Source organism: Centruroides sculpturatus, unplaced genomic scaffold, assembly GCF_000671375.1.
Source record: "Centruroides sculpturatus isolate CEXI.00-Female unplaced genomic scaffold, Cexi_2.0 scaffold675, whole genome shotgun sequence".
Taxonomy (NCBI): domain Eukaryota; kingdom Metazoa; phylum Arthropoda; class Arachnida; order Scorpiones; family Buthidae; genus Centruroides; species Centruroides sculpturatus.
In genome coordinates, this window is record NW_019384955.1 from 442403 (window position 1) to 457585 (window position 15183).

The 15183-nt window shown below is 31.4% G+C and overlaps 1 protein-coding gene and 1 pseudogene across 1 annotated transcript; one reads left to right on the plus strand and one right to left on the minus strand.

The window, feature by feature from the left end:
* LOC111632356 lies at nucleotides 1–1290 on the plus strand (annotated as a pseudogene).
* A 1201-nt stretch (nucleotides 1291–2491) lies between these two features.
* Nucleotides 2492–4186, minus strand: LOC111632348. The gene is made up of 4 exons (XM_023376758.1): nucleotides 3794–4186; nucleotides 3654–3722; nucleotides 3497–3583; nucleotides 2492–3416 (listed from the first exon to the last, which is right to left on the minus strand). Exons 1-4 carry the CDS (start codon nucleotides 4184–4186, stop codon nucleotides 3288–3290), a joined length of 678 nt encoding a protein of 225 aa, XP_023232526.1. The 3' UTR covers nucleotides 2492–3287.
* Nucleotides 4187–15183: the final 10997 nt, after the last annotated feature.

The window sequence follows — 15183 nt, forward strand, 5'->3', positions numbered from 1 at the left end:
GTTAAGAGGAGCGGTCGCCATTTTAAAGAGGCGTGTGTAAATTAACACGTGTGAAAGTTATAAAAGAATGTCATACAGAAATAAAGAGTGCAGAATTTACGTAGGAAATCTACCGCCGGATATACGCATTAGCGATGTCGAAGACTTGTTTTATAAATTTGGTAAAATTTCTTATATCGACTTGAAAAACAGAAGAGGACCCCCGTTCGCTTTTATAGAATTCGAAGATCCTCGCGACGCCGAAGATGCTGTTCAAGCCAGAGACGGATACGATTACGACGGTTATAGATTAAGAGTGGAATTTCCCAGAGGAAGTCCCAGAAGAGGAAGTTCTACCGGTAGGTACGGAGGTCAAGGTTCAAGAGGAAGGGGAAGAGGACCACCCGCTAGAAGATCCCAGTATAGCGTGTTAGTGTCGGGATTGCCTCCAACCGGTAGTTGGCAGGATTTAAAGGATCATATGAGAGAAGCCGGAGACGTTTGTTACGCCGACGTGTACAAAGACGGAACTGGAGTAGTCGAATTCGAAAGATACGAAGACATGAAATACGCTGTGAAAAACTTAGACGATTCGCGATTTCGTTCTCACGAAGGGGAAGTGTCATACGTGAGGATAAGAGAAGAATATGACGGCCGTTCCAGATCGAGAAGTTATTCACCTAGTCGAACCCGAACCTCGCCTACGTATTCTCCTACATTTCGCTCAAGATCGGGATCGCATTCGCGTTTTCCTGTAAAATCGGACGCCGGACTTCTGGATTAGTATGAGATCGGTACGGACTATTTCATGTTAAGTTTATAACATTTCGAACGTTGAAAGCATTTATCATCATTTAATTTCATGTCATTGAATTATAAAACATTAATAAAATCATAAATATTTTGTGTAACGTATAAATGATATTCTCTAAAAACCCTGTAGCCATTTAAAGTTTTATTTTTGTTCTTATTATTTTGACGTTAAACAAGGATTATGTTTCTTATTTTCATTTTTTATTTCGTTAAAGAACTATGTATATTATCCAATGTATATCTGGAACAACTGTAATATAAAAAGTTCGCAATTTCAATATTATGTTTAGAATTATTAAAATTTTGTTCATAGACTTCGAAACGCGGTGCTAACAAATTTCACCTACCAATGGCCGAGTGGATAAAGCCACTGGTGGGTTCGCGCCTCGCCAACGGGCTGGCAAAGTGGAGTTTTTCGAGTTTTCTTCGCGTTTGTGCCGCCTAAATAGAATTTTCCCATAGACCTCCCGGGAGGAATCACTAGTCCGCCTGTCGCGTTGCCTAAACCAACTAACAAATTTCTATAATCGTGTAAAAATAAAATTGATAGTATTAGGTTAGTTAATGGATTCGCCAACGTTTAGTTGTAGCTATGGATCTGTAGCATAAATTTGTTTTTATCAAAAAATAGCACGGAATGAGTAATGCGCTGCAAGAGGCCAGTCTCTGAATACAATAATAATAAATAATACATTTTTTCGGACTGGAAATGCAATCGATTGTAGTTATTTGATCATATTAGTTTTTCGTAATATGATCAAATAACTAGTAATATAATTAGTAATTATATATATATATATAATTATATCAAATATTAATTTTAAAAGTTTTGGAATATTAGTTATTAGATTAGAATCCGATAGAATTAAAGTTATACCCAATATTAAAACCTAACATTAAGGCATCAATTCACATTATAAAAAAGTCAATATAGGCCAACAGTATTTATTAATTCTAAACTAATCACAAAATTTTATTAGCAGGTGTATTTGAATACAGCTGCTAATAAAACTTGTGATTAAGTAACATCTGCTAACTAAATGAAAATTTTGGAGTAAAATTTAAATTTTAAAAACACTTCAAATCTTTTTAATAATGAAATAAATTAGAAAAAAATAACTACAACACAGACTTAATACTTTATGTAAATTTATTAGCATTAAATTTTAAAATAAAAATTACAATTATTAAAACATATATTACACATAAAATTACTATTGATAAACTAATTATTAAAGCAATAGATACTTATAAAATACTTTTATTGAAGTGAATCATATAGTTAATCTGATATATCAAGAATGGTGAAATCACAATACGAATTTGGATGACGCAAAGAAAGATATTTTTTCTCCGTGTTCATTTCATAGGTAGAAAACTAGTCTTTAATTTTTGCGACTTTCTAATGAAATATGAGGAACAGTACATTAAACAAACATTACATTTTTCAGTTAATTTTGAAAACATATTTATACCAGACAGTGGCGTATCCAGGATTTTGATAATATGGGTGCTACTCAAGACAGATTCTGGGAGTATCAAGGCAAATGCTGCCTGTTGTTTTTGGAGAATTTTATTCAATTATTTTAGAATTCTAAGATAATTGAAACCTTAGTTATCTAATTTTTTCATTAGCTTTTTAAAATGGTTAAAGATGGAAAATGAATAACTGATTATTTTGAATTGGTTACAAATTATTCAAATTACACTATGATTCCAAAAGGAGGAGTAAAAGGGTATAAAATCATTACATTTTTTATTTTCACTAGAAATGATCGAAATTACAATTATTTTTAATTTGTGCTCCACACTTTTCGGCATATGTTTCCGAGAAATATGTTAAAATTTTTCTGTCTTTTTCCTGTTTATGTAGACAATACATATATAATACAATATACAATACATATACAATAAATATTCAAAATGAAAGTATTTTACACATACACTAAATATACATATAACATATTTTCTAATTGCAAGATTGAAAAAGTGAAAGACTAGTTTAATGATATTAGGGATGAAATATAATTTTAAAATTAAATTGTTGCATCATTATTTCCAATAACTTCATTTTAAAATTCGATTGAATCCATTATCAGATGTATCTACTCAATGAAAAGTTACTTTATGACATTGTCACATCTAAATTATGTACAAAGGTATTCGTTAAATCTTTAAAAAACAATAAAATTTAAATAACATTATTTACACTGGTGAATAATTGAATGACTTGCAACTTTTTTTACTTACTGTTAGATTTAAGCTTCTATATAACAAATACATAATATCAGCTGATTATTTATTATTATTATTTATACTTTTCCTCTATATAACAGCCGGGAAAGTTATCAGTATCAGTACATTATCAGTAATTAACTCCATATACAGTAATTTTTAAAATATTTCTTCATCCTGTTCTCGATTGTTTTACATTTATACATAACATTTAAATATATATTCTATATTTATATTCAAAGAAACTCCGTAGTATTAATTTAATTTGGAGCTATTGTCGTCATATTGGCACTAATATGATTTGATGAAGGTTTACATCCTTGAGTACCTTGGTTGATATCTCTCATTTGCAACAAAACGTTATAGGCATTATACAATGCATTATATAGCTGTAAAGACATTTTTACTATTATGATTTGATGTATAAATCATACTTAAACGAAATATTTAAAATTATAATTTAAATTACCTCAATGGGAAATTCTCTGGATATAATAAAGAAATCTTCACAACTAAAACCGATGATGCTTTCAAATCTTTTCATGAAATCTAAAACCTCAGAATGATAAAAAGTTACTTAATTACTAAAATTTTTAAATTTAATATTTATTGTATTCGGTAATTACCTTTAATTTATCTTCTAAGTTGAAAGAATTTATCTTGAATTTTCTTATTTCTTGAAACGAGTCATAGGCCTAAAAAATAAAATTGTTTCTGTCAATCATGTTGATTAAAAATAAAAAAAATATATAGAGCTAAAACTTACAGAAACCAAAATTCTAGAAATTAGAAAGGCAACGGAACATAATCCGAAAGAGGCAACGAATATTAAGAGTATTAGAGCATAAAAAGTTAAATAAATGGGAGAAACAGTTTTATATACCAAATTATATAAGAAAGTTGCAAATATAGCAACAGTTCCACTATATGCCACAAGAAATACGATAGAAAAATTATCGTTTAAGTGTCCTATAAAATCGTATAATTCAGTATGTTTACATATGAAATTATCTATATTACCCTTACGAAAATTGACTTCAGCCAAATAAAGTTCAGCAGATAAATGTTCAAATCTTTCTCTCATCAAGAATCCAACTAAAACCAAAATCAGAACAACAAAAATTATCGTAGATGTTTCGAATATGGCTGCTGTGTTCATAAACACGGTACATACTAAAGCTCTTGAAAAGCTGTCATATTTTTCGATTATATTAGAAAGAGTAATCGACAATGATATCGTTTCTATAAGTAACGCCCCAAAACAAATAACACCAGCAAAAGCTAAACAATAATTTTGAAATCGCAACAATTTCTTCTTTTCTTCTTCATAGCCAGATAGAGAAAGAGAGGAAATGGATACATTTACAAATCTCAAAACGTGGCATAATAAAAATAATACTGCCGGAAAAAGTGTAAATAAGATTGTGATAAACGGTAAATCGAAATCTCCGACAGATTTCTGAATCGAACTGCAAAGAAAAGTTTCGTTAATTCCAAATATATACTGACTAGCGGTAAGAAAGGCGTGAAAAATATAAATGCCTTCGAGAAAGTAAGAATAAACACATAAATATGATTTTAGTTTTAGATTTTGCTGTCTATGATTACAAGGTTCGAAAATTCTCAATCCTACCGTTTTTAAAATGCTAAACGAAGGAAAATACAAACAATAAATGCATAAATTTGATTCTTCCATTTTCTCTTCTTTCTTCAAGTTTCTTCAATTTAGAACGGTAATTAGGAGTATGCGGTAATTAAAAAATTAGCGTATATGTACTTTTATAAAATTAGAATTTATATAAATTCTAATTGTTCGAAAATAGCCTCTCATTTCCAATGAGAGATGTAAACTGTTCCTTTAACATACTCTATCTAATCGTTAAAATTATTAAACATTAAGCTCTGCACTGTTCAAATAATATATTTTGCCGATTACTGTTTGCAAATGTTTTCGAAACATGCAATGTATGTAGATTTATCAAACGATATATTTCAAATACTGTATTATAATTGAATAAACATTTGATAGGAATCTCAGAAATTTTAAGGATTAACTTTTATAGATATATTCTCTACACAATAAATAAAATGTCAGTTTTATTTAGTTAATCGCTAAAAATATTTTAAACAATGAATTTTTCGATTCAAGAAAATTTAAAGAATTTACTATCATTTTAAATCGAACATTTCGAGTATTTCTCTTAACATATTTTGAAACATTATACTATTGTCTACTACATCCGCATTATATTCGATAAAAGTCGAATAAATTTCTCGATAAATTTTATTTAATGATTTATAAATTCAATAATTTTGTTGGCTAAATAACTTTCCGAAGTACTTTGATATTATTTGCATCGTTACGTAAACGTATCGTTGGATAAAATTATTTTATTTCAACGATATATTACTTTCTAATGATGTCGAAATTCGTGCTTCGTCCTTTCATTCTCGTATACTGTATTTTTTTTTTCTTTTGTTCGTTTGTTTTATATAATTTATCGTTCTTTTGTATCTTTTCTATAATACAAAAATTTTTCCTATTTGAATTTTCGAATTAAATAAAAACAAGGCATGCATCTATGTACTGTACCTATAAACTTGAATAATTAGAAAGTAGTGAATCATTTATTATCGAAATGACTTTTGAATAAGTCATAAATAATAAGACCGTAAAATAATAATATTATTAATTTCTATTCAAGATGAATAAAGTATGAACTTTTTAAAGTTTATTTTGAATTTTACTTTTTTATTTTTACAGAAAGACAAAACGGTTTAATATATAAATATTGATGATTATTCACATATGGTAAACATTATAATTACAGTAGACAATTATATTTATACAGTAGATTTTCAATAAGTCGAAGTTTCTTACTCGAATTTTATTATCGTTCCGAATTAACTCCCATCAAGTCAATCCAGTCTCTATTTTTATTTATCAAAGTAGGTTTGAGATCGCATTTCATTAACTCGAAATTTAAGATCCAGGGATTTTATTTCACGTATTATTTCGTGTGCTTTCTTGAGCGTTTTCAAGGAGTTAGACTATATTATCACGAAATTGAAGATTGGCACCATATAGAATTACGTCTTATTAACAGGAAATAAAAATCAAAATTTTTATTGATGTTTTGAACCTAAGGTAACGATCTTATTCTTAAATGTAAATTGAGTAATCAAATTCTAGTGCTTTAAAATTGCCATTTTAAAACTTTTTAGGTTTTTAAAAATTTAAGCATTTAACGATTTATAAATGTGACTAATACGGCCGCGATTTAGGCTAACAATTTACTGAGTTATATTAAATTTATGAGCTTGTCTATATTTAGAAATAAACATTCATCCTGTATAAATTTCATGGTAAAGTTTGAATCGCACGTTAACATTTTCGTTGCTGATAATGATCAAGTTGATCAATAAATTGATCATTTTAACTGCGAAGTAGATAGAAATATCAAAATAAAAACCAACAAAAAAAAAACGTTTAGACCTAACTCGTCTTTTGGAAGAGACAGGACAGGTAATGAAAAACTGCATCATTATTAATTAATTAAAAAATCATTAAAGCTTTGGTGTTTCTGCAATACTTATTAGAAATACAGCAAATAAGATAGCATGGATAATGTCTGAGTTTTTATCTAAATGGCAGGAAAAGTTAGACATCCACACGATCGACGAAAACTTATTATTTTTCGAATAAATTGGAATTTCTATCAGAAACCGTCCACTATATCGATAACTGGCCGATCTCATTACAATGCATGACGAAAAAGAGTCGAAGATTTTGTCAGCGTTGACAATGACTTAGCTGTCTCCTGACACTTATCTGAAAAATATCATCATTGTTGAAGTAAAGAATCAGGCACATAATGTAAGTGTTGAACACGAAGAAGAAGTAAATCTTGTCAAGAATAAATGTTCCGCTTCTTCTACATGTAGAGAAGCCAAAAATGCTCTTGAGCTTTTAAGAAGCTTTCTAGAAACTATAACATTCGGACGGCTGAACGGTTGAAGCGTCAGCTTACAGCCCTGGAAACACGGTATCGAATCCAAAAGGAAAGAAAAAAATCTAAAAAATTTTCCGGGGGCGGTTATCCCGAATATGTTGAACCCATCCCTTACCAATCAGTCGCTTCATGGAGGTTTGGCCGAACGATGACTGCAAAAAAGCCTACAGACAAGGGGGGAACAAGAAATAAATTAATACCAAATTTTACTTTGTATTTCTCGTATTTTGTTTCGAATTATGACATATTTGAAGGTTTCCAAAGTATTGTACGTAAACAATATCTAATTATTGTAGTTTCCAATTTCGTCTTTGAAATATCATATTAACTTCGAAATTTATACCAAATGATCGCTTTTTCTATTCTATACAACGATAGAGATGTTAAAATGGAATTAAAAATAATTCAATTATAACTTTACTTTCTCAGCGGTTACAGAATGTAACACGGTATGATGATCGGTCAAATTTTGACCTGGAGTTTTTTAGTTTGGTTGTTTTTGCATTTTTCGACTCCACTCCATGAGCACAAAAATTAAAAAAAAAATTCTCTTACAAAATTCTATGAGTGTGTGCCAATATCCATTTTGCATTATATATCACTTGTCAGTACTAGATAAACCAAAAATTTCGAAACTTGGCAGAACTGTTTCTATATGTAGGACATTCTATTACATTTTGGTGTTTTTCTTTTTACTCTTTCTGCCCTGTGGGCACTATAAGGGCCTCTTTTAGAAAGATCATTATGGGTTCGGCCAGGCCCACAATGGGGCAGCCGGGTGGTGAGAAACAGGGCCCGACATATCCAGATGGACCATCCTCTGAAAAATTACTGAGAATTTTTCGACCCGTCCGAATTCGATCCCGAGTCCCCCAGAGCGGCAGACTGCCACTTTGACCGCTAGGTCCGTAATTGGCTTATGTTTATGACGTCAAGAAGTTATAAGCAGTAGAGTGGAAAATCTAGTTCTGATTCATGAACTAGAACTGTTGGAACTGATCCGGCGGAACGGTTCCTCTGAACTGTTTAAACTGTTGGACTATACGCAGTTATATTTATAGATTATTAATATAATAAGCAAAGTCTGTTTTTTGTAGCTTCATTTATTGTTTTTCTTTCTCAATAGATGGCAGTACTTCATAACACATTGTAATATCTATTACTGCATTTATGATTACTTTTATTATTATGTTGTTTTTTAACTTTCACAACTATACCGTATCTCACTGAGAACTATTTATTAATTACAACGAACGTTTTCAACTTACTCAACAGGCCATCTTCAGGTTTTTAAAATTTAGAACCTTGGTTCTAGCTGAGTATTAATTTAGTATTATGTTATTATTAATATTAATAGTAATATTCTTACATTATTTATTGATGTCATTAATTACAATATACAAAATCTGATTGTTGACAGATGGCGCTACTTCATACCATTCGACACTCATCGACAACCCCACTTATTACCTGTCAAGAGGCCTTCATCGAACATCTTACGGAATACAAAAAATTTACAATTACCAGATGCCGCCATCACAATGTCATCTCCGGAACACGCCATGTAGCTGATGTCCAACCAGTGGTAGAAGAGTTCTCATCGCCATTTTACTCTTCCGGCTGTTATATATATATGACAAGGGAAAGTGATGGAATCATGTCAAATTTAACCCTCTGATTTTTTTTTACAAATCTGTTCGTTTTGAGATCCCCTGAATCCTAAAAGTCAAAAAACGGAAAAAAGTTCCGTGGATGTGTTGTGTGTGTGTTGCAGGGGCGTGCCGTGACATTTGATGATAGGGAAGCTGTGTTTCTATAAGAAGCCGACATCCAGGGGCAATCAGTTAATTATTTTTTTAAATGTATTTTTAATAGATTATTTATCTGACGTACTTAATAAGCAAGTTCATTATAATTATCTCTGTTATTAGATCCAATATATTCATGGGCGTAGCGAGGGGGGAGCCTGGGTGGGCACGGCCCCTCCCAGGGAACCTGGTGCCCCCCCAGGAAATCACAGCCGAAAAAGTGTTGAGTCGATTTGTAAACACCTAAAGCTAAAATAAAAGTTTTGAATACTAAAAAAAAGGTGAACGGCTTGCTCGGTGCCCAATAATGAACAATAATTTGAAATAATTCAGTTTTGTGTCAGGTTGGCCTCCACTAGGCCCCCATAACAAAACTCTGGCTACGCCCATGAATATATTCCATATGCCCTCTAAATGCCAATTCTTGCTTTGATAAAAACATATAACATCTATTTATTTAGATATAATATATCTATTACCCATAATTATCTCGTTACAATTTTCAATATTTATTTTATATTATTTACTAATGTTAAATTCTATTCCGCTTCGATTTCCAGATTGCTTCAAATATGAAAGAATCGACGATTTTTCGTGTCTTTTGCCAGCTAAATTGTTTACCACACTAATTTCACTCTGTAAATACATAAAAATGCATTTACAGATTTACAGAACAAAAAAAAAATTTGTTCGATATTTTCACGATAAAATGGCTCTGTAAATGCATAAAAATGCATTTNATTAATGTTATGTAATTTCTTTATATGTAGTTTATTTATTTTATATAATTATAAATTATATATACATATTTGTGCTTACATTAACACAGAGGTTTCCAACTTATTTTTATCACAGAACCCTTTTCGCCTTAATCAGGGCTATGGAGTTGCGTAAAAATCTACCGACTCCGACTTTTCCTTACCGTCCGACTCCGTTTCATATACATAACAAGTTGGTAAGTAAAAAAGGGAGTGGGAGTCGGTGGATTTTTTGACGACTCCGACTCCAGAACACCAAAACTCCACGACTCCGACACGCCAAAACACCAAAACTCCACGACTCCGACTCCACAGCCCTGGCCTTAATAAAAAATGTTGGAAAATTTCAAAAGTTGTTTTGAAATGTTTTGAAATTTTCAAATTGTAAATTAAACAAATTTAACGATTGTATTTTTATTGTGAGATCATGGTTGAAGGTATTATACCTTCTAATCGTTGGGACGTTGAGTCCAGCTCACTCTCATCTAAGGATGGCCAAAAAAATAGATATATTGCCTGAATCTTTCGATTCATTTGACCGTCAGAACCGACACCAGATAGGGAAAGATTTTGCACCCTATATCGCTATGAAATTACCAAATTAAAAAGAGGGCTTCCTTGTTGATGAGTGAGGAGAGTTACGAGTAAGTCTGAGATGTAGCAGAGTGTATTGTTTGTACTTAAACAATCAAAGGGGAGTTAATGAGTTAACTTAACAATAAGAGATTTACTAAGATAAAATAAACTGACGAGGTACATTATTCCAAATACAAATTAACATAATCTAACTGGAGTTACACCTCTAAACTGAGAGTATACTGCTGAACTGAGAGAGTTTACAGTAAAATTAACTTACTATCCTGATCGTAGATCTGGAAGGTAATCTTCTTCAGAACGATGTGTAGTTTCTTGATGGAGCTTGGAGGTGGAGGATGGATGAGGAAATTGGACTCTTGATGTGGGAGCACAAATGAGAAATTACATGAATTATGGCAGGTTCTTCAGGATCGTTGACTGGTTTCTATGGCAGTGTCCTTATACGATGACCGCCGTCTTCTATGTCACATATTCAGACTAATGTCAACTGCGTCTCGTATGGCAATCTATTCTTTGAATGAATGCCCCGAATGGCAGGAAAATCCCCTTTTATCGTAATTTCTGACCAATAGTGTTAAAGGATTTATGGTTGCTAATGGGATGTGTGGGACGTGCAGAGGGTGGATAACCAGATGTTTTGATTTAGGATAAGAAATAAACTTTTGGGAAGAGAAGTTGATTTCCCTTCTTTTCATAAAAAGTGACACTGTGTCTTCCATTTTTTAAACAACTTGGGAAAACTAGATATATTTCTCATGCTAATTAATTAACTAATAAAATTATGAATCTCACATCATTTATATATTGGGTCCTTTTTAAGACTATGAATTTTTAAATGATTTTATAGCTTTAGAGTATGTTTTACTGTTTTTATGGTTTCCATTACCTTGTCAAACATTATACCATGATTTTGGTTTGTTCCATTACCTATAAATTAGTTCCCACTGTAAATAAAGTTATAAATAACATTAGTACTTGTATTATCTCGGATTGAGTTCTTGCATCGTCATACAAAGACTCATTCTGAGACTAGAATACCTCATATCCCAAATTTGCATTGGCACATTCATACATCAGTAGACTGAACAGATTTTATTTGGAATCCCAAATTTTTATTGGTGGAACCCTAGGGTTCTGTGGAACACAAGTTGGGAACCCCTGCATTAAAAAGTATTAAAGATATTCATTTAATTTAAGATGTTATCATTGAGAATCTAAACTTAAATTTATCAAAAACTTATATTACTAGTCAATTTCAAATAAAATAAGTAATAATAATAATGGACAGGATATTTTGGCAAAACCATTTCAGAACATTTGAACCACTATCAATTACTGTATGGTAAATAAATGCAACTATTGAGATATATTTGACTCCATTTATCACTACATGAAATAAAAGAGAATAAAAATTCTGAAAAAATTTACCAAATACTTCTACAAGCTGGATTGTTTGATTAACTCATCAAAAACCTTATTTTAACACCAGCAGGAGTTTAATTTTTCATATGGACAAATGTTTTCAACCTAATTATTGGTCTACTTCAGTTCTTAAACCTTTTACTCTATTTTGGAACTTGAAGAATTTTGATATCTAATCAAGTTTTTAACTTTAAAGTACATCAATCTTCTGATGGCTTTTCTCAGGCTTTTCTCAGGATGGTATCTCAGTTTTGGGAGTTGAAAGCTTAGCTATTTACCAAAGATCTGGATCTGTTATGCGATATCAATGAGAAAGTAGCAATCCTGCAGGAATAGGTTTCTAATACACTAAGAAATTAAAATGGATTCTGATAAAGCAAATAAGGAAGCCTGAAACAAATGTCATTCCAATATATTAGGGAAATGCCCATCTCTCTTTTGGATTATATTATATTGATGGAAACAATCAGAAAGTGATCCATGCATGCAGTGGTGGATTTAGCACTTGAGAGGCCCAAGGTGCAATTCAATTTTGAGGCCCTCTCTAAATATTTCCACTACTCCTACACCCTACAGTGTGCATTCTATGCGCATGTTTTTTACTCTGGTAGGCACTATACCGATTGGTCCAAAAAAGCGAGATATAGGAAAATAACATTGAAAATTAACCAAAATAAAATTACAACTGCCTGGCTGTATTTAAAAGGTTACTGATGTTCAGATTGTATTAATTATGAAAATTGAAACTGATTGGCACAAGAATTATTAAGTTATAGGTTCAATAGGTGTTAAAAACAAAATGGTTCAATAGGTGTTAAAAACAAAAAAAATCTGGTAATCCATGGATATAAAAAATAATTTATTTTTAAATTTAGTACTGATTTGTATTTCAAAAATCTAGTAATCTACAAATAATAAAAATTTATTTGTAAATTATTAAATAGATTTCACTATTGTTTGATAAATAATGGACATTTTGAACATTTATTATAATTAATTTTATTCCAAGTATTTAATTTTATCTTTTGGTTTTCTGGGAATGCACTGATTGATAAAGTGAATAAAGAAATCTGGTTTATTGCTTCTGTAAATTGTTATTATGTCTTGAATATTATTATTAATTTTTGTTAAAAATAAAATCATTTAAGAATATTTGCACCCTTTTTATACCTACTTTATGAAATACAAATCAGTATTAAAATTTAAAAATAAATTATTTTTTATATTCATGGATTACTAGATTTTTTTTTGTTTTTAACTCTTTTACCTAATGAAACCTAATAATTGTTGTACCAGTAAGTTTCAATTTTCATATTTGATACAACCNTCCGAGTCATTGGAGATCATCGATGAGAGTTGTGCTGTGCGCCCCGGGGCCATCGCTCTCCGCTTCACTTACGCTGGACGAACCTAAACGACTATCTGGACATTTGGACTTTTATCTTTGGAAAGGATTCGTTTCCCACCTTTGAATAGGCATTACGCCTCGTTATAAGACATTGTAAGAAAATTTATATATTTAATAAACGGGTTAAAAATGGTAAACCTGTCTCAAAGAGTCATTCTGCGCCCACAAGACAGAACGAACCGCTCGGCTGTCGAAAACACCTCACCCCTAATCGGCTGACCTCACAAAAACACCAAACACAAAATTGAATTACACTGTTATTTTCTGTCAAACAGTATCAGTATATATACTAGGATGCTTTATTCTGTTAAAAGTTTTATTCCATCAAACATATTTGTAATGGTTCTTGAATGAGTTTATAAATGTGTGAATGTTCATGCATTTATATGTGTAATAGTTTGTGATCTGTACACCATTATCTGTGGAACACTCAGTGCATATGGTTCAAAATATAACCTCTAGGGTTGCTAATGCAAAACATGTTATAGCTGGTGTTAGTCATTTGTCAATTTAATTTAGGGAATACTGCTAAATTATTTATTTTTTTTAATTTTGAAAGCTGAATTTTGAGGCCCCCTTGATTTATGAGGTCCCAGGCATGCACCTCGTGCACCTGTTTGGAAATCTACTACTGCACATATACATCATGGATTACCAACTTCAAACCAGAGCATGTGCTCCCGAACATTGAAAGACTGATATCAAGTATGCCAGAAAACCACAAAGGGTTCTTTAAGTGAAAGGTAGCATTTTGAATGAGAAATGTAAAGATGAAACTACAACATACAATTCTGACAAGACTTATCATAGAGCAGAAAATAATTGGATAGGAATCAAATCAATGTATTGAAAGCAGACAAAAACAAGGCATTGGTATTAATGAAAAATCTACATACAAGGCACAAATGAACAAATACATTAAAGACACAGAATGTGAACAGATTAGGAAACAGTACATGGACAACCTCTAAGATCAAGTTACATCATAAAATTTGCACATACTAAGTAAAAAATTGCAATTAGACAGAGCGATGGTTACCACACCAGCATTTGTGAAAATGCATAAACCAGGTACTGTACCTTACTAAGACCAATTGTTGATAAAGCCAGGTTGTCCACATGCATGTTGGATAAAATGATACACAACCTATTAATGGAACATCTGATGAACAACTATGAATTCAGGGTTAAAGATACAAAAGCTAGTGGAGAGCCTACAAAACATCATGTTACGTAAGGATGAACATATTACACTCCTCAATTTTTAACCTTTGTATCTATCCATTTTAGTACTGCCTTACTTCTGTGCTTTAAGGGATTTGTTGTGTTTAACAGAGTAAACAATCCACTCCACCACAACCATATATTAGAGCTAGCACATATCTTATGCTACCTCTTGTGCTTCCAATTTGATAACAACAATTACCTGCAAAGAAGAGTACCAATGGGCAGTCCGTTATCAGGGGATCTGTGTGAAATTACTTTACTGATATTTCTCATGGACATCATATTATATACAATATATTTGAATGACATCATTATTATCTGGAAAGTAAGACCAGACATTGACAGCTATTAACATTATATGAACAACAATTCATATGGACTCTCTGAAACTAGAGTAGTTAAGCAATAATACAGATTCAAAGTTTGGAATAACCTAGTTATTCCAAACTTTGAATCTACTATATATGTTTGATATAGTAGCTGCTTAACCTGATGCAGGCCACTGAATATAGCTGAAAACCTTTATTTTTTAAACAGTGAATGCTGGAAATTGCTTGAAAGATGTAAATTTTCATGTTTATAAGATAGTTCCAGCTTTAGGATTTAATAAACAGATCACTGACTAAATGAATTGCAGAACACAAATATAACATAAAAAAGAAGAAATAGACTATTGCTCTGCTATATATGCTTCCGAAACAGGAGTGAAACCAAACTTGGAATGTGCCAGTTTTATTGGACACATCATTCAGGCAGAGTATGCTAAAGCACTGGAAGCTCTGGATATTTACTAAGTCAGATTGAGTGGGAATGCCTCAATTTTAAGGAGGAGGGAAAGATTTTCTGCGCATGGCAAACATTTTATGATGATCCAAATGGAAATCAAGAAAATGGATTTCATTAATATAAAATTTGGCATAGAG